We start from the raw sequence: 24,893 nt of genomic DNA, 5'->3' as shown, positions 1-24,893 counted from the left end.
CTGTACTCTGGATGAGTCAATATTGTCTTGTACAATATCTCCTGCCCTGCCCCTAGAGGCTCGTCTAGGTATTGCTGCTATTTTTACCTGTCTTTCTGCAGTTTTGGAGTTGCAAGCTAGTTTGACTGCTACGCAGAATTCTGGGTGCAGCGAGATTAAAGTTAGGGACTAACTAATGGTTAGTTAGGCGTGCTTGTCTCTATTGTGCTTATCACGTGGAGATCGCGCATAACTGCGTGCACTGTTGCGAATGAGTGCGGTGTTTGCGGTTAGCTAGCGTTTGTTATTTTCCGTATCTCCTTATTGTATTTGCTGTGCCTTTGCTACCCTCGTATTCTATTCTGATCTGCCTTGTGTCACGTCTGGCGATCGCACCTCTCGCGATCGCGTTCCTATTTCGTATCTGCTGTTGTGTGTGCGCGGTCGCGGGGTGGCGACTGGATTGGCGCACACACATACAACCTATCCCTTTGCTCAATCTCATTCGCAATCGCCTCTCTTGCGATTGCGTTCTGCGCTTCGTACAATTCCTGTCTGGCACTTGTGGAGGTACAGAGGATTGGTTCCTCTGCACTCCCCAGCGCCATCTGCCGACAGGAATTTCCCTCTACAGGTGCGTAGCACCTTTTGCTGGGTGCCTGCAAATATACGCTTGTGGAGGATTTCCGCCGTGTCAGCGCACGCGTTGTGCGCTGATCACGGGGAAAGTTCCACAATCGTTACACCCTGACTGAGCATTCAGTCGAGGTTTGACCTGGAATCATTATAGCTGAGTCACTCTTCTGTGAAGTCTTTTCAAGCCCTCCCTGTCCTGGCTCAGCTTTCCTGCTTTGCATACTCAGAGCTCTGATGACATGGGAGGGGCTACTCTGCTGAGAAAGAAGCTCTGAAACAACAGACAAGTGTGGTTGTTGTGTGATCTGTCTGCACTGACTGTGCAGTCATCATTATTATCTATGCAGTTTCATTCCTATGAGAGACACTTCCTACACTTCCTACAGACAGCCACACAGCATACCAGCCAGAATAATTAATGCACACAGATGAAAGGCTTCAGCAACAGCCTTGCTTGTCTATAGTTTCATAGAGCCTAGACAGCACAACTAGAACAACTCATAACGTGGAAGCAGTAGGGATATATGCAGGCGGCCATATTGGATTTTTCCTTGAGCAATAATGGATAAAAAAAAAACACTTAAAAAGGCACACCAGAGCGGCAAAATGATCAGGTAGAGCATTTATCCTTTACAAGCTATCGACTGATATGCTTATTTTGTGTGAACCGTTCATCTCTGGTTCCCTTTAAGGAAATTATGTATTTGTTGTGATAAATGAGTGTGTAGAAACAGAGAAAAGCAAGGACTACATGACTAGGGTTAACACAATTGAATACAGTACTTCTTGTGCACATGCTTCAGTGTTCTCCCCAGAATTTTTTTCCAGCCGGGTGGCATGAAAAAGTAGCCGGGTGGGTTGCAACCGGGGGAATGCAGGGCCGGCAACTTTGCTTACAGCATAGGACATCCTGCACCCCCTATCATGGCCCATGAATCCCTGAACCCCCTATCACATCCCATTCATCCCTGCACCCATCACGTCCCATGCATTACTGCACCCCCTATCATGTTCCATGCGTCCCTTTAACCCCATTTCCTTCACCTAATACTTTACTGCAGCTCCACAAATCTCCCAATAGACAACTCAAACAATACTATTTCCTTATAACACAGGTTATTGCACTCTCAGACACATTTCATACAATACTGTACCACTATCAAATTCCACATATTACTGCACTTCAGTATGCTCCCTTACAGCACCCACCACACTCCACATATTATTGCACCGACCTACAGACTACACAGCTTATTAGTGATCACATCACCCTTCTTACAGCATGCTACATTACAGCACATACATTGCAGCATTACTACAACCATTATATTTATAAATACACAACCATTCTAGGATTATTACACTCTGGAGTATAGGGCACCCCCCTGCCCTGATCCAGTGTGCTTGCACTTTAACACCTCTTCCTCCTCAATGTCACCTCCTCCCCCTGCTCACCCTATTGGCAGCCACAATCTGGATGATGAGCTGGATGCCCTCCTTGATACAGTAGCGCCCGTCCACCCCGAACACCGCACCCTGTCCTGCTGCTCCGCTGCAACACTGTGACCCACTTCCTCAGCCCAGCTTCTGATCTGGTACAGCTGAGTGTTCACGCTGACGTTCTTCAAAGCCACGATCACACGGGCTGGCCACTGTAGTGTGTGTGTGTGTGTGTGTGTGTGTGTGTGTGTGTGTGTGTGTGTGTGTGTGTGTGTGTGTGTGTGTGTGTGTGTGTGTGTGTGTGTGTGTGTGTGTGTGTGTGTGTGTGTGTGTGTGTGTGTGTGTGTGTGTGTGTGTGTGTGTGTGTGTGTGTGTGTGTGTGTGTGTGTGTGAGAAAGAGTACTGGAGGGGACCGGAGGATGTGCTCCCTAGCTCCGGCGGCGCTGCCCGCCTGTAGAGTTCTGTCCGATCTTCAGATCAGCGGCAGCCTGCAGCCATATGAGAGAGAAGCGATGTGCACCATAGACTTCAAATACATGAAGTGACCTCACTTCCTATATTTGAAGTTTATATCGCATTACCGCACATCGCTTCTCGCTCATGTGCCTGCAGGCTGCCGCTGATCTGAAGATTGGACAGAACTCTACAGGCGGGCATCGCAGCCGGAACTAGGGACAGCTATTCAGAGGGAGACCCGCTCGGACAGCAGCGCATATCAGCTCGTGATGGCAGAGCAGAACTGAGGAAATGCGGACGGGCCTTGGAGCACCCGGGCAGGGTTTCAAAATAGCCGGGCGGCCCGCCCACGAACCTAATTGGTCCTGGGGAGAACACTGTGCTTGAAGCTGATAAAATGCAGCTTCGCCTGCAGAGAGAAGCAGATTGGTACATTGGAAGTTTTCTATTGTAAAACGTTATTGCTCATTGTCCATTAGCCCTGCTGTCTTCTGTCTGTAACCTGGTGAATAATATAGTTTTACAGCTGAAAATTTTACCTTGCTGGTCTCTCTTTTCTGGATGATATTCACGGCCGTATCTCTTAAGAGGCACCCGTGGGCCGGTGCCATGGGTGGGCCCTCTGGGGGAGGCGGCCGCTCCCCCCCCCACACACCACCCCCACCCCCCACAGCCGCACATATTGAAAACATAACATAAAAATAAAAGATGTAAAATAAAAAATAAAAAATTATAATAATTATAATAAAATAACAGCCAATAGGCTGTTATTTTATTATAATTATTATAATTTTTTTTTTTATTTTACATCTTTTATTACATCTATAAAAAATTATAATAATTATAATAAAATAACAGCCAATAGGCTGTTATTTTATTATAATTATTATAATTTATTTTTTTTATTTTACATCTTTTATTTTTATGTTATGTTTTCAATATGTGCGGCTGTGGGGGGTGGGGGTGGTGTGTGTGGGGGGGGGGGGGAGCGGCAGAGAGCAGGCACACACACACTCAGAGTAACTCGCTCTCCACTCCACAATTATGAAGAGTGGCAGCGGCTGGCAAGGGAGTTTACTGTACTACTTCGCCTGATACACAGCCCTTCCAGCTCAGAGTCAGTGAGCTTCTAGTGATGGAAAGTCCGGCTCTTTTCAATGAATCAATTCATTTGATTCAATTAATTGAAAAGAACCGGGTCATGAACCAAATCATTTGAGCAGCCACATGCTATCTGTCTTCCCTGTGCTTACTGACCATGTGCTGGCTGCTGATACCCATGGACTGTAGCAGGCTACCAGCCAGAGCCAAGGAGCTCCTGAGTGACACTGTCCAGATGAGCTGCTGGTCACATGCTGCTGCCCACAAGAGAGAGCACACTGGTGAATGTCTTTGGGGATGGGAGCTTCTGTCATCTGGTGACAGGGCTTGGGTGCCATTTGAGCACACAGTGAAGGTAAACATGATCCAGCAATGTGGGATTCATGTCCATATGGCCAGTTGGGCCTGTGTTACACTGAGCAGGTACATGTATTAACATTGTCCCCATGCCTGCCTGTGTAGATAATCTTCAACAAAATTATTGTATGTCCATGTGGACTTAAGTACATCGGAAAAACGACACGCATGTTAAAACAAAGAATACAACAACATGTGGGAAATATTAAAGAGGGGGATGAAACCAGCCCACTAGGTCTACATTTCAAATTATTCCATCAAATGGACCCTGACTCATTGAGATTCAAGGGGATTATTAAAATGCCTATTCCACCAAGAGGGGGGAATTTGGACAGACGGTTATGCCAAATAGAATCAAGCTGGATCTTCAGACTAGCTACAGTAATTCCGAGGGGATTGAATTCTGATCTGCCACTGTCCCCTTTTTTACCGGTGTAGATATAGGGGGGTGAGGCTGCTATTTTCTGTGAGAGAGACGTTTGGCTTTGTGAAAGTGTCCTCCCCTCCATATGATAATAATAATGTGGATCCCCTGAAAATCTGCTGATAAAAATGAGGTATTATGTAGGTCCTTGAAAGCTGATTGATGTGAGGATATTGAGTATTTGTGGTATCTGTAGAAAAGAGATCATGTAAGTAGGTGTGCGTGAATAATTGGGATAGGTCTAGTTGAACCTTTATATAGATCCTTTTCCCTTTGCTAAAATATGCATTGAATAGCCCCTTCATATATCCAGTATGACTGTGAAAAACATATGTTGAACTGATTAGAAAAATACACAGCGCTATGACTATCTGCTGTTGTATTACGTAGTGGTGAACTGAATGACCAATGGTCAATGAGTAGAGGCGGAGATACGCAGATGAGGCAGGAGAGGATGGCTTTCAAAAGTAACATGACGGCGCTGCCCATGTGACCGTCTGAGGAAGCCCGAGGGGCGGGCGATACTAGTTACGGGAACGAGCCGGAGTGACGTCACACGCTGCGCTTTTGATGGCGCATGGATCCAGAGTTGTGTAAACTGATGCTGGCGGTGTAAGGGGTTGAGAGGAGGAGGCGAGCAGTAGCCGGAGTGGGCCCGAAGAGACCGACCTATCAGCCTGAGGAGGTGGTGAGAGCCCGCTGGGCAGTGCATCTTATTTGTGCATATAAGGGAAGAGGAAAACACTGTGAGGATTGGGCGCTAGCCCTCCAAGTGTTCCTGAACTGTTACTAATGCCTTCAATGCTGGCTTTAAGTTAAGTGGTCGCATTTGCTAACTGGGACCCCCCGCTGCATGGACTAACACTACTGCATGCTAACCCTCACTGCCCCTAAATCTACATATGAATATACATGGCAACACAGCACAGCAGTTGTTACATTTATGCACGTGAAGATTGTACCTGGAATCGAACTGGGACTTTTTACTATAGATTATGCGCAGTACTGGATACGGAGCTGGATCTAAGGCCATAGTTCACACATCAAGGAGAATCATTATAATCTGGAAACTCCCGGGAGTGTAGCTCTGTGATTGAGTGGTGTTGTTTGGTTGTGCAGCGTGAGTGACACGGCCGGCTGTGTATGCTAGGCTGGTATACACTCTTAAGCTCAACACACACCATACAATCTTGGTTGTACAGATTTACCAAATCTATGTAGTATAAGGGCCAACAGATTGAAAATACCTTGAATGATTGATTGGATAAGCTCTTATACTACCTGAAAGTGGTAAGATTGAACAACCAAGATTGTATGGTGTGTGTTGAGCCTTAGGCTCATTTTTATGGGGGTTAATGGGGGGTTTTGTATGCAGAAATTTAATAAATATTGAAGTTTTAATTGAGACTAAGTGAGACAGTCCTTTTGTTGAAGATAACCTTTTGTCACTCTTCAGGCTCCTCCATTAATTTGGGGTTTTACACTATCCCCATATTTTGGTGAGCGCTGGATACTATTACAATTGTTGCCTGTGTAGGTAGAGGGTGGTGAGACACTAAAGGCCCAGCATGGCCTGTCTCCATCTATGTGTGGGGAGAGGTTGGTGGGGCACAACAGGGCCCAGCATGGTGTGTGTGTGTGTAGAGGTTGGTGGGGCACTACAAGACCCAGCTTGGCCTGTGTGTGTGTGTCTGTGTATAGGGTAGGTTGGGCACTATAGTGCCCAGCATGGCCTGTCTGCATGCCTGTGTGTCTGTGAGTGGGGAGAGGGTAGGTGGGGTACTATAGGACCCAGTATGGCCTGTCTGCATGCCTGTGTGGGGAGAGGTAGGTGGGGTGCTATAGGACCCTGCATGGCCTGTCTGCATGCATGCGTGCGTGTGTGGGAGGGGAGGGAGGGTAGGTTGGGCACTATAGTGCCCAGCATGGCCTGTCTGAATGTGAGTGTATGATGAGAGGGTAGGTGGGGCACTATAGTGCCCAGCATGGCCTGTCTGCATGTGCGTGTGTGTGATGAGGGTTGGTGGGGAACTATAGTGCCCAACATGGCCTGTCTGCATTTATTATTATTATTATTTATTTAGAAAGCGCCAACATATTCCGTGGCGCTGTACAATGTAAGAAAACAAACAAGGGATACATAAATGATACAGACAATGATATACATCAAATATGAGCACTGATACAAAATACAGCACTGCTGATTACAATTTGATTTAACATGATGACTAAAATGTATAAATGTCTAACAGTGTGCAAGCAATTAAATTAATAACAGTCCATGACACAAAAGGATGGGAGCCCTGCCCTTGCGAGCTTACAATCTAAAGGAATGGGGTGGAAACAAGAGGTGGGGATGTATACAGTATATGTACAGGCAGTGCGCAATTAGGTTATTTAGTGGGTGCATGGCCTAAGCTAGAGAATATGCTTGTCGGAAAAGGTGGGTTTTGAGGGAGCGTTTAAACATTTCAAAGGTGGGAGAGTGGCGAATGTGTTGTGGAAGGGCATTCCAGAGGAGGGGTGAGGCACGTGAGAAGTCTTGTACACGTGAATGTGAGGAGGTAATTGTAGAAGAGGATAGAAGAAGCTCGTGTGCAGATCTGGGGGTTGGTATCTGGAGACTAGTAAGGAGATGTACAGGGGAGAGAGATTGTGGAGAGCTTTGTAGGTTAGGGTTAAAGGTGGCCATACACTGGTCGATTTGCCATCAGATTCGACCAACAGATAGATCCCTCTCTGATCGAATCTGATCAGAGAGGGATCGTATGGCTACCTTTACAGCAAACAGATTGTGAACCGATTTCAGCCTGAAACCGTTCACAATCTGTTGTGGTGGTGGTGCTGCTGCTGCCCCCGCCCAGCCCGCATACATTACCTGCTCCGCCGGCGCGACTGCAGTCTCCCGGTCACCGCTGCTCCGTCTGCGCTCTGGTCTCCAGGTCCGGCATGCCTCACTTCTTCTAGCCCGGCAGGAAGTTTAAACAGTAGAGGGCGCTCTACTGTTTAAACTTCCTGCCGGGCTAGAAGAAGTGAGGCATGCCGGACCTGGAGACCAGAGCGCAGACGGAGCAGCGGTGACCGGGAGACTGCAGTCGCGCCGGCGGAGCAGGTAATGTATGCGGGCTCTATTGCGTCGGTCGTCGGGCACTCGAACGCCGCTAGCGATGCGCTCTTTACCTGCGGGCGATCGACGGTTATTTTCCGCACGGCACGATCGACGGGATCGGACGAAATGGATCGAAATTCGGCGTGTAGCGTGAACGATTGGCAGCAGATTCGATCCCAGTGATCGAATCTGCTGTCGAAACGGGCGCAAATCGGGCCAGTGTATGGCCTGCTTAAGAGTTTGAACTGAATCCTCTCATTAATTGGTAGCCAGTGAAGAGCTTGACAGAGAGGGTCAGCAGAGGAAGAGCGAGAGGAGAGATGAATGAGTCGAGCAGCAGAGTTCAGTACAGAATTGAGCGGTGTTAGTCGGTTAGTTGGAAGTCCACCAAGCAATATATTGCAATAGTCCAATCGAGATATAATAAGAGCATGTACTAACATTTTGGTTGTGTCATGGGAGAGAAAAGGTCGGATACGTGCTATGTTTTTCAGTTGGAAATGGCAGGAGCTGGTTAGGGAGTTAATGTGAGGAGTAAATGAGAGAGAAGAATCAAATATTACCCCCAAGCAGCGTGCTTTGGGAACTGATGTTATAGACATGTTGTTAACATTTATTGTAATATCAGGCAAAGGGGTGGAGAGGGATGGTGGAAAGACTATTAGTTCAGTTTTATTCCTATTAAGTTTTAAGAAGCGAGAGGACATGAAAGAGGAAATAGCGGCCAGGCAGTCGGGAACCCTTGTGAGGAGGGAGTTAAGGTCTGGGGCCGATAGGTACAGTTGTGTATCGTCTGCATATAGGTGGTATTGGAAACCAAATGAGCTGATTAAGTTACCAAGACCGTGCATGTAGATGGAGAAGAGGAGGGGACCGAGGACAGAGCCTTGAGGTACCCCTACAGACAGAGGATGTGAAGAGGAGGCCTGATCTGAATAAGAAACAGTGAAAGACCTTCCAGAGAGGTAGGAAGATATCCAGGAGAGAGAGAGGTCCTTTATTCCTATAGATGAAAGGATCTGTAGGAGTAGAGTGTGGTCGACAGTGTCGAATGCTGATGACAGATCTAGAAGGATGAGTATGGAATAATAGCCTTTGGATTTAGCTGTGAGGAGATCATTAGCTACTTTGGTGAGGGCTGTTTCTGTGGAGTGGTTTGGCCGGAAGCCAGATTGGAACTGATCGAGCAAGGAATTTGCAGATAAATACTGACTTAGTTCAGCATGAATGTGGCGTTCAAGTAATTTAGATGCAAATGGAAGAAGTGACACTGGGCGGTAGTTAGCAAGTTCGGTGGGGTCTAGAGATGGTTTTTTAAGTAGTGGTGTTACAACAGCCTTCTTGAGTGAGGATGGAAAAATTCCGGTGGAGAGGGATAGGTTAAACAGCGATGTTAGGGCAGGGATGAGGGATGTGGATAGCTGTGGAATGAGATGTGATGGGATAGGATCCAACGTACAGGTGGTTAGATGGGATTTGGAGATAAGGGAAGAGAGTGAATGTTCGGAGAGTGGAGAGAAACTGGAAAGAGAGCAGCCAACAAGAGGAGTGGAGATGGAGTTTGATGTCTGCGTGGAAAACACACTACGGATTTTTGCAATTTTATCTGTAAAGTATGTTGCAAATTCTTCAGCTGATAAGCATGAAGAAGGAGAAGGAGGGGGTGGACGGAGAAGGGAGTTGAAAGTACTGAACAGGCGCTTTGGATTGTGCAAGTGGGAGGATATGAGGGAGGAGAAGTATGATTGTTTTGCAGAAGAGAGAGCGGTTTTAAACTTGTTCAACTCTTTTTTGTAAGTAATGAAATCCTCATTAGTATTAGTTTTTCTCCAACGGCGTTCAGCTACCCTAGAGCACCCCTTTAGCTGTTTAGTAGCTTTGGTCAGCCAGGGTTGGCGACTGACACGGTGCGGGCGGACATTGGTGAGGGGTGCGATTTCATACATGACTTGCGTGATTGAGCAGTGATAGTGTGCAGCTGCTGAGTCAGGGTCAGTGAATGGTTGTTTGAGGAGAGGTGCCAAGGCATCAGAGACAGATTGCATGTCTATGTTGCGGTAGTGCCTGCGTGTATATGAGCGTGCTTGAGGCAGGGTGGTAGGAGGAGAGGAGGAGAGAGAGAAGTTTAGTAGGTTATGATCAGAGAGCGGGAGAGGAGAATTAGTGAAATCAGTGATAGAACAGAGACGAGTGAATATGAGGTCAAGTGTATGACCATTAGAGTGAGTTGGAGCAGTGGACCACTGAGACAGGCCGTAGGAGGAAGTAAGTGACAGAAGTTTAGTGGCGGCAGAATTGTTGGTGTCAACATGAATGTTAAAGTCGCCCATAATGATGGTAGGGATATCGGAGGACAGGAACTGGAGGAGCCATGCAGAGAAGTGATCTAGGAAGAAGGAAGCAGGGCCAGGAGGGCGGTAGATTATTGCGATCTGGAGGTTAGAGGGAGAGTATAGACGGACTGCATGGACTTCAAAGGAAGGTAGAGAAAGAGAAGGAATGGGGGTGAGTGGCTTGAAGGAGCATCTATCAGAGAAAAGAATGCCCACACCACCGCCATGTTTATTCCCACTTCTAGGCGTGTGACTAAAGTGGAATCCCCCATAAGAGAGGGCGGCAGGTGAGACCGTGTCAGAAGGCGTCAGCCATGTTTCTGTGACCCCAAAGAAGGTGAAGGCGTTGGAATTGAAAAGGTCATGGATGAATGGAAGTTTGTTGCAGACTGAGCGGGCATTCCAGAGAGCAGCAGAGATAGGTGGGGGACGAGGGGGGAGAAGAGGAATATTAATAAGGTTGTGGCAGTTTCGGTGTGCATGTGATTGGCTGTTTGCAGTGCGATTAGTGTGCAAGAGTGAGGAGCGAGCCGGCAGAGAGGGTCCGGGGTTTGGTGAAATGTCACCTTCAGCAAGGAGTAATAGGAGGCAGAGAGAGCGGAGGATAGGGTGGGATTTAGATTTATGGGTAGTTGGAGTATGAAATGTATAGCGCGGTTGTATGAATAAGAAAGTTTCGTGAGAAGCAACCTGTGGAGAGGATAAAAGAGAGGGAGAAATGTAGAGCGTGTTGTTGACAGCAGGAGGATGCAGTGAGTGTACAGATTTGACAATAGCAGGGGAAAGCAGGCTAATCATGAAGAGCAGAGACAACATTATTGCACTAACTGTGAATCAGATTGCTAAAGTCTTGTGTCTGTTCCTTCTGGTCTCTTCTGGCTTAATTCTGGTGTAATTCGGTCGTTCTCTTTGTACTTAGAAACCGGTGTACTTTGAAATACCGGTGCATAAATCGACCAAGGTCTAATCGACTGAGAGTTGCATTTATATAGTAAGCCTGATAAGCGTATGCTTAGCAGGCCTGATTGTAGCCTGGCATGTGAGTGTATGATGAGAGGGTAGGTGGGGCACTATAGTGCCCAGCATGGCCTGTCTGCATGTGCGTGTGTGTGATGAGGGTTGGTGGGGCACTATAGTGCCCAGCATGGCCTGTCTGCATGTGAGTGTATGATGAGAGGGTAGGTGGGGCACTATAGTGCCCAGCATGGCCTGTCTGCATGTGCGTGTGTGTGATGAGGGTTGATGGGGAACTATAGTGCCCAACATGGCCTGTCTGCATGTGAGTGTGTGATGAGAGGGTAGGTGGGGCACTATGGTGCCCAGCATGGCCTGTCTGCATACCTGTGTGTGTGTGATGAGAGCATAGGTGGGGAACTATAGTGCCCAGCATGGCCTGTCTGCATACCTGTGTGTGTGTGTGATGAGAGGGTAGGTGGGGCACTATAGTGCCCAGCATGGCCTGTCTGCATACCTGTGTGTGTGTGATGAGAGGGTAGGTGGGGCACTATAGTGCCCAGCATGGCCTGTCTGCATGCCTGTGTGTGTGTGTGATGAGAGGGTTGGTGGGGCACTATAGTGCCCAGCATGGCCTGTCTGCATGTGAGTGCGTGATGAGAGCGTAGGTGGGGCACTATAGTGCCCAGCATGGCCTGTCTGCATGCCAGTGTGTGTGTGTGTGTATGTGTGTTTGTGTGTGTGATGAGAGGGTAGGTGGGGCACTATGGTGCCCAGCAAGGCCTGTATGCATGCCTGTGTGTGTGTATGTGTGTGTGATGTGAGGGTAGGTGGGTCAGTGCCCAGCATGGTGGTCTCTAGATATAATCACCCAAATGGTGTAATGACCATTTACATTTAATTGTTAGTATTACTAAGTAATATTTTAAAGGCTCATTTTATTATTTCTGCCAGTCCTCTTGTACAGCTCTGTGGTTTGTGAGTATGTCTGATCTGATGAATGGTTTCCATAATTAGCTGCTTCTCCAACCTTTTCCTTCAGTGTCTGGTCTCTTGGTTACATGATCAGGGTGGGGTTACTCGCTATGTTGTAAGTATATACCCAGTGTTCTCCCCAGGCCCTTATAGCTAGTTTTGGTGAGCACCCGGCTGTCATCAGCTCACCCCTCCTCCTATGCTGTAAGCAGAATTGTGCAGAGAAGCACCGGCCCTGCATGGGATTGTAGACAATACCTCTTAAACATAGCTATAAACTTAACCCTAAAATAAATACCAAGACACTCCAGACTGGCGAAAATTGGCCGTGGCCATCTTTATTAAGGAAGGTTATAACTTTAATAATAAAATGAATAAATAATTGAGGTCAGTATCAAGCTTTATTGTCAAACAATTTATAATGATACACAAGAAATAACAGTTGCGTATCTGACTACCACAGCACAGATACGGTTGATCAGTAAATAAGACCCCCAACGTTCCAATAAAGATTTTGACCACGACGTCTTAAAGAAAGGGGAGGGGGGGTGGGAAGAGCTCACCTAGTAGCCACTGAGGTGACAGGCAGCTAGTGCTGTACGGACCTTACTTTTATATACCTAACTCAGCCCTGATTGGTCGCTGAACTCTGCCCTAAGACCTAGTAACACCTGCAAAAATAACCTGCCTGACAGCCGACCAATCAGGGGTGACCAACCTGTGTGACACACATTAACCACACACACTCTCTGCACCAAAGCTCAGCCAGTCAGCTCTGACTTTACCTCATAGTGAGGGAAATATGAAATCACCTCATGACAGGCTGTATTGATCGTATTTAGGCTTGTCACAGACCCATGCAGGGCCTAATTTATGGCTTAGGCCCTTTGTATGGGACTGTAGACAATACCTCTTAAACATAGCTATAAACTTAACCCTAAAATAAATACCAAGACACTCCAGACTGGCGAAAATTGGCCGTGGCCATCTTTATTAAGGTCCGTTATAACTTTAATAATAAAATGAATAAATAATTGAGGTCAGTATCAAGCTTTATTGTCAAACAATTTATAATGATACACAAGAAATAACAGTTGCGTATCTGACTACCACAGCACAGATACGGTTGATCAGTAAATAAGACCCCACCAGCCAGACTCCTAGGCTGGCACCCCACCCACGACCATTTCAACACAGTACTGGAGGTCTAAATTAAAGATGTCCAATCCAATTTCACTGAGGTGTACTTCATCCTGCCTATAAAGCCCTACCACACCCCCTTCTAAATCAATTTGCCTGTATGTAAGGATCCCAATCTTTGGCAAACACTTTGACAATTGGTGATTAAGACGTCTCCGGATCTTTTCGCAAGGAACCAGACCCGGCGACAACAACCACTTCAACCGGGGGATAATCTCAGAGAAAACTATAGTTGTTTCTTTAGAAAATATCTGAAAACTGCTGAGATCATCCCTGATATTGAAGAATAGTTCAAGTGTCTTTTTCTTAGCAATGTCATTACCTCCCAGGTGTACTATCAAAACATCAGGTACTGGGAAAACTTCTAACAAACGAAAAAGCTCAAGTTTCCACTGAGACCACAACATTCCCCGGACACCATACCAATATACCGCAAAGAAGCGAGGATCCAGGTTCAAGTTGGATGTATAAGATCTCTTGCAGGCTCTCTCGTATGCCCAAAAGACGAAAGAGTGCCCCACGATCCAAACTATAGTTTTCTTTCCTGTAAAATATAGTTAAAAAAGGTCAAGGACGAATATACAACTTGAATGCTGCCGACTTACAACGCCCTAGTCTTTTGATAACACTATCATCCAAGCCTAACCTAGCTGCTTCAGTAGCTGCACCTATTCTAAATGAATGCGCGGTTAATCTGCAATGACCTAAACCTGCTTGCAGCGTATCTAACTTCAATACTGCATTGAACTGAAAAATTGTTAAAGGGCGACCTGACAGAGGATCGTCCCAGGGTTCATTGCTTAGACATCAAACTGCCAGAAATTGATTTAAGTTTACCAAAGGACAGAGCTTGTTGCCCGGCCATGCATTCAATTCCACCAACACTCCCTTACCCGCCTGATCTGTTTTTGACTTCCTGATCCATAAACCTACCTTCCCATCAGATCTACTCACATCCTCATATCTCAAACCTGTGTCCTTGCTTGAACTTTGTGATACAAGTTCCTAAAGGCGTAGCGCCGCAAAAAATAGCAATGAAAAAGCACATCTAAAAAGTAATAACTCAAAATTAGATTCACAAGCTGCTTCAGCCTTATCCCAGAGTAAAGAGAGGATATCTAGCGTTATTGGTTGCCTAGCGTCTGGCTTATTAGTGGCACGTTTATAACCCTTCAAAAGCTGCCGCAATGAAAAAGAGGAAGTGCAAGAAGGGATGTTATGCAATTTAAGAGAAAATGAAATTCCTGACAGCCTTTTGGAGATATGAGAATGAGAGTAACCTTTCCTAATATCTGCTGCAATAAACTTCAATACCGCTTCTTCTGACATATTCCACTCAGTGACACCCATGCTGTTAACAAATATTTTCCACTCCCTCCATGCGACAGAGTATGACTGCCAGGTCGCCATGGAAACTGACTGTTGAATTCCTAAACTGATTAGTTCCATATCAGATTCCATAGAAAAGGCGGAATTTCTTCCCCACAGGGTTGAGCGGTTGGAGCCAACTGCCAGAATCTGTTCATCTGCAATCGGGACAAAGAATCGGCAATATCATTCTTTGAACCTGGCACATGTTTTGCTTTAATCCACACATTAAATTTCAAAGAATATAGGACCAAAATTCTCAACAACTTAACTACTATAGGGGATTTAGAAGAAAGACAGTTTATGGCAAAAACAACTCCCTTATTGTCAGAATGAACTACTATACGTCTTCCTGTAAAATACTCGCCCCAAATGTACAATCAGGGCCGGATTTGTACTTTTTACCGCCCTAGGCCACTGTCACCAGCCGCCCCGCTTCAGTATAGGTAGCAAGATGACTCCTCCCCTCTTCCCTCCAGTATAGGTAGCCCGATGACCCTCCAGGTATAGGTAACCAGATGATTCCTCCCCTTTTCCTCCAGTATAGTTAGCCAGATGACCCCTCTTCTCTTCCCTCTAGTATATGTAGCCAGATGACCCCTCCCCCTTCCCTCCAGTATAGTTAGCCAGATGACTCCTCCCCCTTCCCTCTAGTATATGTAGCCAGATGACCTCTACCCCCTTCCCTCCAGTGTAGGTAGCCAGATGACTCCCTTAATCCCCCCTTTCCCCACCCCCCACCTTTCAGTATAGGTAGCCAACTCGCCTTCACACCGCAGCAGCCATCAGTGTCACTCATTTTTCCACTCTTCTCCAGTGCAGAAGCTTCCTCTTCCTCTCCATCTCCAATGATGCCCAAGTCCGTAGCTGCCCACCACAATGCAAACATGCACAGAGAGCAAGGTGGCCATTGCACAGGTGGCTGTCAGCAGAGTACCACAGTCAGGTGCTCGCCTGATCTCCCTGCATTGCAGCATTTGCAAGCTTACAAATGCTGCACCAGTTTAGCCTGCTGCTTTGGTGCCCTTCCTCCTGTGGTGCCCTAGGCCATGGCCTAGGTGGCCTAGGCCTAAATCCGGCCCTGTGTACAATGCTGCTGTTACCGGAAATAACTCAAGTAGCACTATATTCTTTGTTATTTCTGGCTGTTGCCATTCTGCTGGCCATTGAGAACAAAACCATTTTCCTGACCAGAATGCACCGCAGCCCACACTGCCGGATGCCTCTGTGAAGAATTCGAGTTCTGTACTTGATATAAATTCATCCTGCCATATTGATCTACCATTATATGACTGCAAAAACTCAGCCCACACCATCAGGTCAGCCTTTAAATCCGAAGTCAGCCTAATATGAGCATACCGGGATTTTAAACCTTTCATTGCCGAAAACAAGCGCCGCGAAAATACCCTGCCCATGGGCATAATCCTGGTTGCAAAGACTAAATTTCCTAGCAAGGCTTGCATCCCTTTCAACAATATTTTCTTTCTGCGCAATAACATGGATATTAAGCGCTCAATTTTTTGTATTTTGCTATCAGGCAACCTGAATTCCATTTGAACTGTATCGATTGTGATACCAAGGAATTCCAGGCATGTACATGCACCAACCGTTTTCTCACCAGCTAGTGGAATACCAAAATGCTTGCATATAGCTGAAAAGAGAAGTAACAAGTTGGTGCAAGTATCTGAATCTTTTGGGCCCATGAAAAGAAAATCATCCAAATAATGTATGAATGAAAATCTTTTAGATATAGCATAGAGAACCCAATCTAAAAAAGTTGAGAAGCTTTAAAAATAATTACAAGACAAGGCACAACCCATGGGCAGGCAGCGATCGAAATAATAAGCATTACGAAATTGAAAACCGAGCGATTTGAAAGCGTCAGGGTGAATTGGGAGTAAACGAAAGGCCGACTTGATATCGGCCTTTGCTAGAAAAGCCCCTTTGCCCAAAGGGCGAAGGACTTCTAAAGCATCATCAAAAGTTGCATAACACACAGATGCTAATTCACCGGAAATTTCATCTTTTAGCGACTGACCCGTTGGGAACGATAAGTGATGGATCAATCTGTAAGTACCAGGCTCTTTTTTGGGAACTATCCCTAAAGGTGACAACCTGAAATTTAGGAATGGCGGATGTGCAAAGGGGCCGGATATTCTACCTTCTTGCAATTCTTTATCTATTTTCAGCTGCACTACATCCTCCAGTGAATCTACAGACTTTAAATTATTCACCCAAATACAACCCGGGCCTTTAAACGCAGGTAACGGAAAACCCTTATTAAAACCATCAATTAGCAGTTCCGCTTTCTCCCTGTTTGGATACAGCTGCAGCCATGGCAGCATGTTTTGAAGCCTCACTGGCGTGGCCGCTTTTGAGAAAAAGTTCTTTTGAACTAGCGGTCACTGAGTTCGCCTTTTTGAAGCACCTTGCTATTGGGTGTGCACCTCCACAAAATCCGCATTCATGCCTATACTTGCATGTACCAGGCCACTTACACTGAGAGTCATTGTACGCGTAGCAAACACCTTTCCTGTAGTTAGAGGTTGAAGGCTGGCTAGCTTGTTGTTTAAATGTAGAGACTCGTTGCGGCATCATTAATTCCAACCAAAGGCCCACATCTTTTGAGCCCCATTTAACCTGTGGATATACTGCCATCCTTTGGCGGAATGCTGCGTCGTAATGATACCACGCTAATCCGCCAAAGGATTTGTAAGCCACTAATATAGTGTCAATGTATCTAAACATATGCGGACACCTATCTGGAAATCTCTCACCAAGAACGCTTGCATAAATACAAAACGCTTAAAGTCAGTTGTTAAAGGATCTTGCAACCGGTCTTCTGTGATCATCACCACTTTTATTGTCAATTTTGTCTTTTTTCAAAAATTCTTTTGATCCCGGAAGGAGGGATAACAAATCAATGTAGTCCCCATTCCATATTTTTTCCTTTATTCACAACATTTAAATCCCTCTGTCCCCCTACATGCCCGCTCCACACTGTACCAGCATCACTTACTACAGTTCTTCCAGCACTGGAACTCTGTTGCCTCTGCAGCGCCTGTAAAGAGCTTGGATTAATGGTGATATAGCATTATACTCACCGGCTCCTGAAGGCTGCTGCACTGAAGATCCGGAAGGCTGTCCCAGGAGTGTCATGCTGCTAGCAGGAGTTCCGGCATGAGGCGGTGACACACCGCTGGGCGCCGCATGAGACGCTCCCAGTTGCCTAGGAAACGCCTCAGCAGCCGGCCCAGCATGCATACACCCGCCCCCACCGCCAGGCTCACCGCTATGGTCGCGAACTGCGGCCCGATCGGCTCCGGCTGCTGGAACGTGGAAGCCCCGCCCCTCAGAAACTCCTCCCGATCCTCCATAGGTCGCTGCCGGGTGGGCGGGGCCGGTGCCATCTTCTCGTAGCCCGGACTGAGCTACTGCTGCTGGACTCTGGCCATCGCTCCGCCCATTCGCCAGCGCCGCGACCCGACTGGTCGCCACTCCAAAGCTCCCGCCCAGGAACGCCTCCAGAACAGCCGGACTGGCTGAATTGAATCCTGGGGACTCCTCTGACGCGCGATTGGCCTGGGCCGAGCCAACCGCTTCTCCCGCGGCCCGATTGGCCGCGCACACACCAGCCGGCTCCGCTGCAGAACGATTGGCTGTGCTCTCTGCCTCCGCCTCCCTCACAGCCCGAATGGCCGTGCTGGAACCCGACACTTCTCCCGCAGCCCGAATGGCCGACACCGGTCTCGCCGCTGCACCCGAACCACTCGAACCTCCTCCTTTCTTCTTCTTCTTGGCGGAACGATCACCGCCGCCACTGTCGCTGGCCCTCTCGGTAGATGCGCCGCTTCTGGCCTGCTGACTCCTTGCCGGGAAACTCCGCTGGGTGGCACCGCTGGGCTCTCCTGGCGAGTAAGGGCGCTTCGCCGACTTCTTCCTCTGCGACTGCCGGCCGGATCCTCCTGTTCCTCCTCTTCTGCCGACCTCTTCCATCCGACCTCCTTGCTCCGCTTCAGCCAGCTGCAGGCACCGCTCCCGGACCTCCAGACCTCCCGGCTCCTCCGCTCTCGCCGCCAACTGCCTGATTACCTCCATCGTGGCCAGGTGAGCAACGTATTACAGCTCGTACTACAGCTCAAGAGCTCACCTAGTAGCCACTGAGGTGACAGGCAGCTAGTGCTGTACGGACCTTACTTTTATATACCTAACTCAGCCCTGATTGGTCGCTGAACTCTGCCCTAAGCCCTAGTAACACCTGCAAAAGTAACCGGCCTGACAGCCGACCAATCAGGGGTGACCAACCTGTGTGACACACATTTACCACACACACTCTCTGCACCAAAGCTCAGCCAATCAGCTCTCACTTTACCTCATAGTGAGGGAAATCACCTCATGACAGGCTGTATTGATCCTATTTAGGCTTGTCACAGACCCATGCAGGGCCTAATTTATGGCTTAGGCCCTTTGTATTCTCTCATCTCTCCCCATCCGGCTGGAAAAAAAAATTCTGTGGAGAACACTGATACCACTCCTAATTTTTTTCCTCAGAGTTGCATAGGTCTTGTTTATTGAAACTTGTGGTATCATAATGCATGATTGTCACATGCTGCCCTATTGATTGGCCTTTTTCTGTCTGGAATAAGATGATAGAGTGTAGTACTAGGACTGAAAGGATCTGTTGATATGGGTTGTACAGCTCCGATTCAGATGTGAGATTCTATGTCTTTATCTGGGGTCACAGTAGGTTAATCATTTGGCTGCTATATTTGTTCAGGGGGTTTTGTTAATTTATGTACACTTCCCACATTCCACAGAAGTGTCAACCCTCTGTACTTTGGGGACACCTATAGACCTGGTTACTTATACTACTGTACTATATTGTACCGCCATCTTCAGCAGTACTTCACAGAGTACACAGAGCTCACACTCTAATCCTACCATAGTCTAATGTCCTACAATATTAGTATTATGTATTTATATAGCATAGGCATCTTCTCTAGCACTTTGCAGAGAACATAGTCATGTAACTGACTTTTCTCAGAGGAGCTCACAATCTAATACCTACCACTATTTTGTGGGAGAGAACACTGGCTAATGTGTTTTTTTTTTTTTTTTGGTGGGAACATTTCCTACTTGCTTTTTTAGGGTCACTTTACTCATATCCGGGGAGCAAACATGGCCCCACCGACTTTGGGTTGGACTCTTACTAGGAAATTTTAATTGGCCACACCCACTGTATGTTATGGACACACCCACTGCATTATGTGGCCACACCCATTTTTCCCAGCGGTGCCAATATCCTACAGGGGGAGTCGTAGGTCTGGGGTGCCTAGGGGAGCCCAAACCCTAAATACAGCCCTGATGATGTTATAATGTTATAAACCTGAAACAAACACAAAAACAGTAAATACGATATGAATTATTCTATTAATATCATTTATTGGGTTTATAGAGAGCCAACATATTATGCAGCACTGGACAATACATAAGGCAGAAATTGTAATGCAACTCCCAACAATAGCTGCCCATATCTCACATGTATACATTAGAATAATATGTCTGTAATAAAATCCTGTTTTTTGTCTGCAGCTGATAAATGTGATGTCAATATGACCGCAATAAATGAAAACCACATTGTAATAACAAGCAAACATTGTAAACAACTTAACAATGGACAGGTTTGCAGAATTCAACAGAATAACTCCATTAAATTCAAGTGCAGGCATGGCTTCAGGGCATCTGAATCAACACCATTAGAAGGGAAATGTCAAAATGGAGTCATTGAATATCCGAAATGCATCAACACAAGTGAGTAAACAAAATATTGCTTTGTTCTCAGCGGTTTTTGTGGATGTGTAATGTAATTCCTTTCTTCAGTGCATAAAGAAAACAAACTTAACCACTTGAGGACCTAGGGCTTTACCCCCCTTAAAGAGAATCTGTATTGTTAAAATCGCACAAAAGTAAACATACCAGTGCGTTAGGGGACATCTCCTATTACCCTCTGTCACAATTTCGCCGCTCCTCGCCGCATTAAAAGTGGTTAAAAACAGTTTTAAAAAGTTTGTTTATAAACAAACAAAATGGCCACCAAAACAGGAAGTAGGTTGATGTACAGTATGTCCACACATAGAAAATACATCCATACACAATCAGGCTGTATACACCCTTCCTTTTGAATCTCAAGAGATCATTTGTGTGTTTCTTTCCCCCTGTTCTCATGCACTGAAGTTTCAGGCTGCTCGTTTCTTCCTGCAAACAGCTTTGCCCTTGTCTGTAATTCTTCAGTATGTGAAAGCCCAGCCAGCTCAGAGGACGATTTATCCAGCTTTTAAAAGATAAGAGAGAAGAGAGAAGCTGCCCTATTCTAAATAATACACAGGCAGTGTGCAGAGAGGGGCCTGGAAGGGGGAGATGCATCACAGAACCACAACACTGAAGAACTTGGCAGCCTTCCAGACACAGGCCGACAAGTCTGACAAGAGAGAGATAAGTTGATTTATTACAGAGATGGTGATAGTAGAACGTGCTGCAGTAAGCCAGAACACATTAGAATAGCTTTTGGAACTTGTAGGATGATAAAAAACAGGATGCAATTTTTGTTACGGAGTCTCTTTAAGGACCGGCCACTTTTTTTCCATTCAGACCACTGCAGCTTTCACGGTTTATTGCTCGCTCATACAACCTACCACCTAAATGAATTTTGGCTCCTTTTCTTGTCACTAATAAAGCTTTCTTTTGGTGCTATTTGATTGCTCCTGCGATTTTTACTTTTTATTATATTCATCAAAAAAGACATGAATTTTGGCAAAAAAATTATTTTTTTAACTTTCTGTGCTGACATTTTTCAAATAAAGTAAAATTTCTGTATACATGCAGCGCGAAAAATGTGGACAAACATGTTTTTGATTAAAAAAAACCCATTCAGTGTATATTTATTGGTTTGGGTAAAAGTTATAGCGTTTACAAACTATGGTGCAAAAAGTGAATTTTCCCATTTTTCAGCATCTCTGATTTTTCTGACCCCCTGTCATGTTTCATGAGGGGCTAGAATTCCAGGATAGTATAAATACCCCCGAATGACCCCATTTTGGAAAGAAGACATCCCAAAGTATTCACTGAGAGGCATAGTGAGTTCATAGAAGATATTAATTTTTGTTACAAGTAAGCGGAAAATGACACTTTGTGACAAAAAAAAAAAAAGTTTCCATTTCTTCTAACTTGCGACAAAAAAAAATGAAATCTGCCACGGACTCACCATGCCCCTCTCTGAATACCTTGAAGTGTCTACTTTCCAAAATGGGGTCATTTGTGGGGTGTGTTTACTGTCCTCGCATTTTGGGGGTGCTAATTTGTAAGCACCCCTGTAAAGCCTAAAGGTGCTCATTGGACTTTGGGCCCCTTAGCGCAGTTAGGCTGCAAAAAAGTGCCACACATGTGGTATTGCCGTACTCAGGAGAAGTAGTATAATGTGTTTTGGGGTGTATTTTTATACATACCGATGCTGGGTGGGAGAAATATCTCTGTAAATGACAATTTTTTAATTTTTTTTACACACAATTGTCCATTTACAGAGATCTTTCTCCCACTCAGCATGGGTATGTGTACAAATACACCCCAAGACACATTATACTACTTCTCCTGAGTACGGCGATACCACATGTGTGGCACTTTTTTGCACCCTAACTGCGCTAAAGGGCCCAAAGTCCAATGGGTACCTTTAGGATTTCACAGGTCATAGAAGTTTTTATTTTTTTGTCACAAGTTAGCGGAAATTGATTTTAATTGTTTTTTTCACAAAGTGTCATTTTCCGCTAACTTGTGACAAAAAATAAAATCTTCTATGAACTCACCATACTCCTTACGGAATACCTTTGGGTGTCTTCTTTCTAGAATGGGGTCATTTGTGGGGTTACTATACTGCCCTGGCATTTTAGGGGCCCTAAACCGTGAGGAGTAGTCTTGAAACCAAATGTCGCAAAATGACCTGTGAAATCCTAAAGGTACTCATTGGACTTTGGGCCCCTTAGCGTACTTAGGGTGTAAAAAAGTGCCACACATGTGGTACTGCCGTACTCAGGAGAAGTAGTATAATGTGTTTTGGGGTGTATTTTTACACATACCCATGCTAAGTGGGAGAAATATCTCTGTAAATGACAATTGTTTGATTTTTTTTACACACAATTGTCCATTTACATAGAAATTTCTCCCACCCAGCATGGGTATGTGTAAAAATACACCCCAAAACACATTATACTACTTTTCCTGAGTACGGCGGTACCACATGTGTGACACTTTTTTGCAGCCTAGGTGCGCTAAGGGGCCCAACGTCCTATTCACAGGTCATTTTGAGGCATTTGTTTTCTAGACTACTCATCGCGGTTTAGGGCCCCTAAAATGCCAGGGCAGTATAGGAACCCCACAAGTGACCCCATTTTAGAAAGAAGACACCCCAAGGTATTCCGTTAGGTGTATGGCGAGTTCATAGAAGATTTTATTTTTTGTCAGAAGTTAGTGAAAAATGACACTTTGTGAAAAAAACCCAATAAAAATCAATTTCCGCTAACTTTTGACAAAAAATAAAATCTTCTATGAACTCGTCATACACCTAACAGAATACCTTGGGGTGTCTTTTTTTCTAAAATGGGGTCACTTGTGGGGTTCCTATACCGCCCTGGCATTTTACGGGCCCCAAACCGTGAGTAGTCTGGAAACCAAATGTCTCAAAATGACTGTTCAGGGGTATAAGCATGTGCAAATTTTGATGACAGGTGGTCTATGAGGGGGCGAATTTTGTGGAACCGGTCATAAGCAGGGTGGCCTTTTAGATGACAGGTTGTATTGGGCCTGATCTGATGGATAGGAGTGCTAGGGGGGTGACAGGAGGTGATTGATGGGTGTCTCAGGGGGTGGTTAGAGGGGAAAATAGATGCAATCAATGCACAGGGGAGGTGATCGGAAGGGGGTCTGAGGGGGATCTGAGGGTTTGGCCGAGTGATCAGGAGCCCACACGGGGCAAATTAGGGCCTGATCTGATGGGTAGGTGTGCTAGGGGGTGACAGGAGGTGATTGATGGGTGTCTCAAGGTGTGATTAGAGGGGGGAATAGATGCAAGCAATGCACTGGCGAGGTGATCAGGGCTGGGGTCTGAGGGCATTCTGAGGGTGTGGGCGGGTGATTGAGTGCAGATAGGGGTCTAATCTGATAGGTAGCAGTGACAGGGGGTGATTGATGGGTAATTAGTGGGTGTTTAGGGTAGGGAACAGATGTAAACACTGCACTTGGGAGGTGATCGGACGTCGGATCTGCGGGCGATCTATTGGTGTGGGTGGGTGATCAGATTGCCCGCAAGGGGCAGGTTAGGGGCTGATTGATGGGTGGCAGTGACAGCGGGTGATGGGTGGCAGTGACAGGGGGTGATTGATGGGTGGCAGTGACAGGGGGTGATTGATGGGTGATTGATAGGTGATTGACAGGTAATTAGTGGGTTATTACAGGGGAGAACAGATGTAAATATTGCACTGGCGAATTGATAAGGGGGGGGGGGTCTGAGGGCAATCTGAGCGTGTAGGCGGGTGATTGGGTGCCCGCAAGGGGCAGATTAGGGTCTGATCTGCGAGCGATCTATTGGTGTGGGTGGGTGATCAGTTTGCCCGCAAGGGGCAGGTTAGGGGCTGATTGATGGGTGGCAGTGACAGGGGGTGATTGATGGATGGCAGTGACAGGGGGTGATTGATAGGTGATTAACAGGTGATTGACAGTGATTGACAGGTGATCAGTGGGTTATTACAGGGAAGGACAGATGTAAATATTGCCCTGGCGAATTGATAAGGGGGGGGTCTGAGGGCAATCTGAGCGTGTAGGCGGGCGATTGGGTGCCCGCAAGGGGCAGATTAGGGTCTGATCTGATGGGTAACAGTGACAGGTGGTGATAGGGGCGATCTATTGGTGTGGGTGGGTGATCAGTTTGCCCGCAAGGGGCAGGTTAGGGGCTGATTGATAGGTGGCAGTGACAGGGGGTGATTGATGGGTGATTGACAGGTGATTGACAGGTGATCAGGGGGGATAGATGCATACAGTACATGGGGGGGGGGGTCTGGGGAGAATCTGAGGGGTGGGAGGTGATCAGGAGGGGGCAGGGGGGGGATAAAAAAAATAGCGTTGACAGATAGTGACAGGGAGTGATTGATGGGTGATTAGGGGGGTGATTGGGTGCAAACAGGGGTCTGGGGGGTGGGCAGGGGGGGGTCTGATGGGTGCTGTGGGCGATCTGGGGCAGGGGGGGGGGGAAATCAGTGTGCTTTGTGCAGACTAGGGTGGCTGCAGCCTGCACTGGTGGTCCCTCGGACACTGGGACCACCAGGGCAGGAGGCAGCCTGTATAATACACTTTGTAAACATTACAAAGTGTATTATACACTTTGTATGCGGCGATCGTCACGGATGACGCGATCGCTCCGCCCATGCCCCTACAAGGACCGCCGCCATTTGTCTATATGGCGGTCCTTGCGGGGTCGACTTCCCGGCCGCCATTTGTCAATACGGTGGTCGGGAAGTGG

The 24,893-nt window shown here is 46.6% G+C and overlaps 2 protein-coding genes across 4 annotated transcripts in view; one reads left to right on the top strand and one right to left on the bottom strand.

Annotated features, from left to right (window-relative positions):
* Positions 1-24,893, top strand: part of LOC137521181 (coagulation factor XIII B chain-like) — a 268,933-nt gene that overhangs the window by 234,941 nt on the left and 9,099 nt on the right. For 2 of the 3 annotated variants that reach the window (XM_068240106.1, XM_068240105.1), the window contains one exon: positions 19,925-20,143. The exons of the other annotated variant lie outside the window; for it this stretch is intronic. In XM_068240106.1, coding sequence (XP_068096207.1) covers positions 19,925-20,143 — 219 coding nt within the window. The remainder of the gene's footprint in view (positions 1-19,924; positions 20,144-24,893) is intronic. 3 annotated transcript variants of the gene reach the window in all.
* On the bottom strand, positions 8,279-18,430 carry LOC137521277 (uncharacterized; the record flags this gene model as incomplete). The annotated part of the gene is made up of 3 exons (XM_068240300.1): positions 17,623-18,430; positions 13,396-13,508; positions 8,279-9,259 (listed from the first exon to the last, which is right to left on the bottom strand). Coding segments are annotated over exons 1-3 (1,902 nt in total), but the record flags the coding sequence as incomplete, so codon positions are not given.

The sequence above is a fragment of the Hyperolius riggenbachi genome, chromosome 6 (assembly GCF_040937935.1).
Source record: "Hyperolius riggenbachi isolate aHypRig1 chromosome 6, aHypRig1.pri, whole genome shotgun sequence".
In the NCBI taxonomy this organism is placed as follows: Eukaryota; Metazoa; Chordata; class Amphibia; order Anura; family Hyperoliidae; genus Hyperolius; species Hyperolius riggenbachi.
This window is presented reverse-complemented; position numbering and strand designations above follow the sequence as displayed.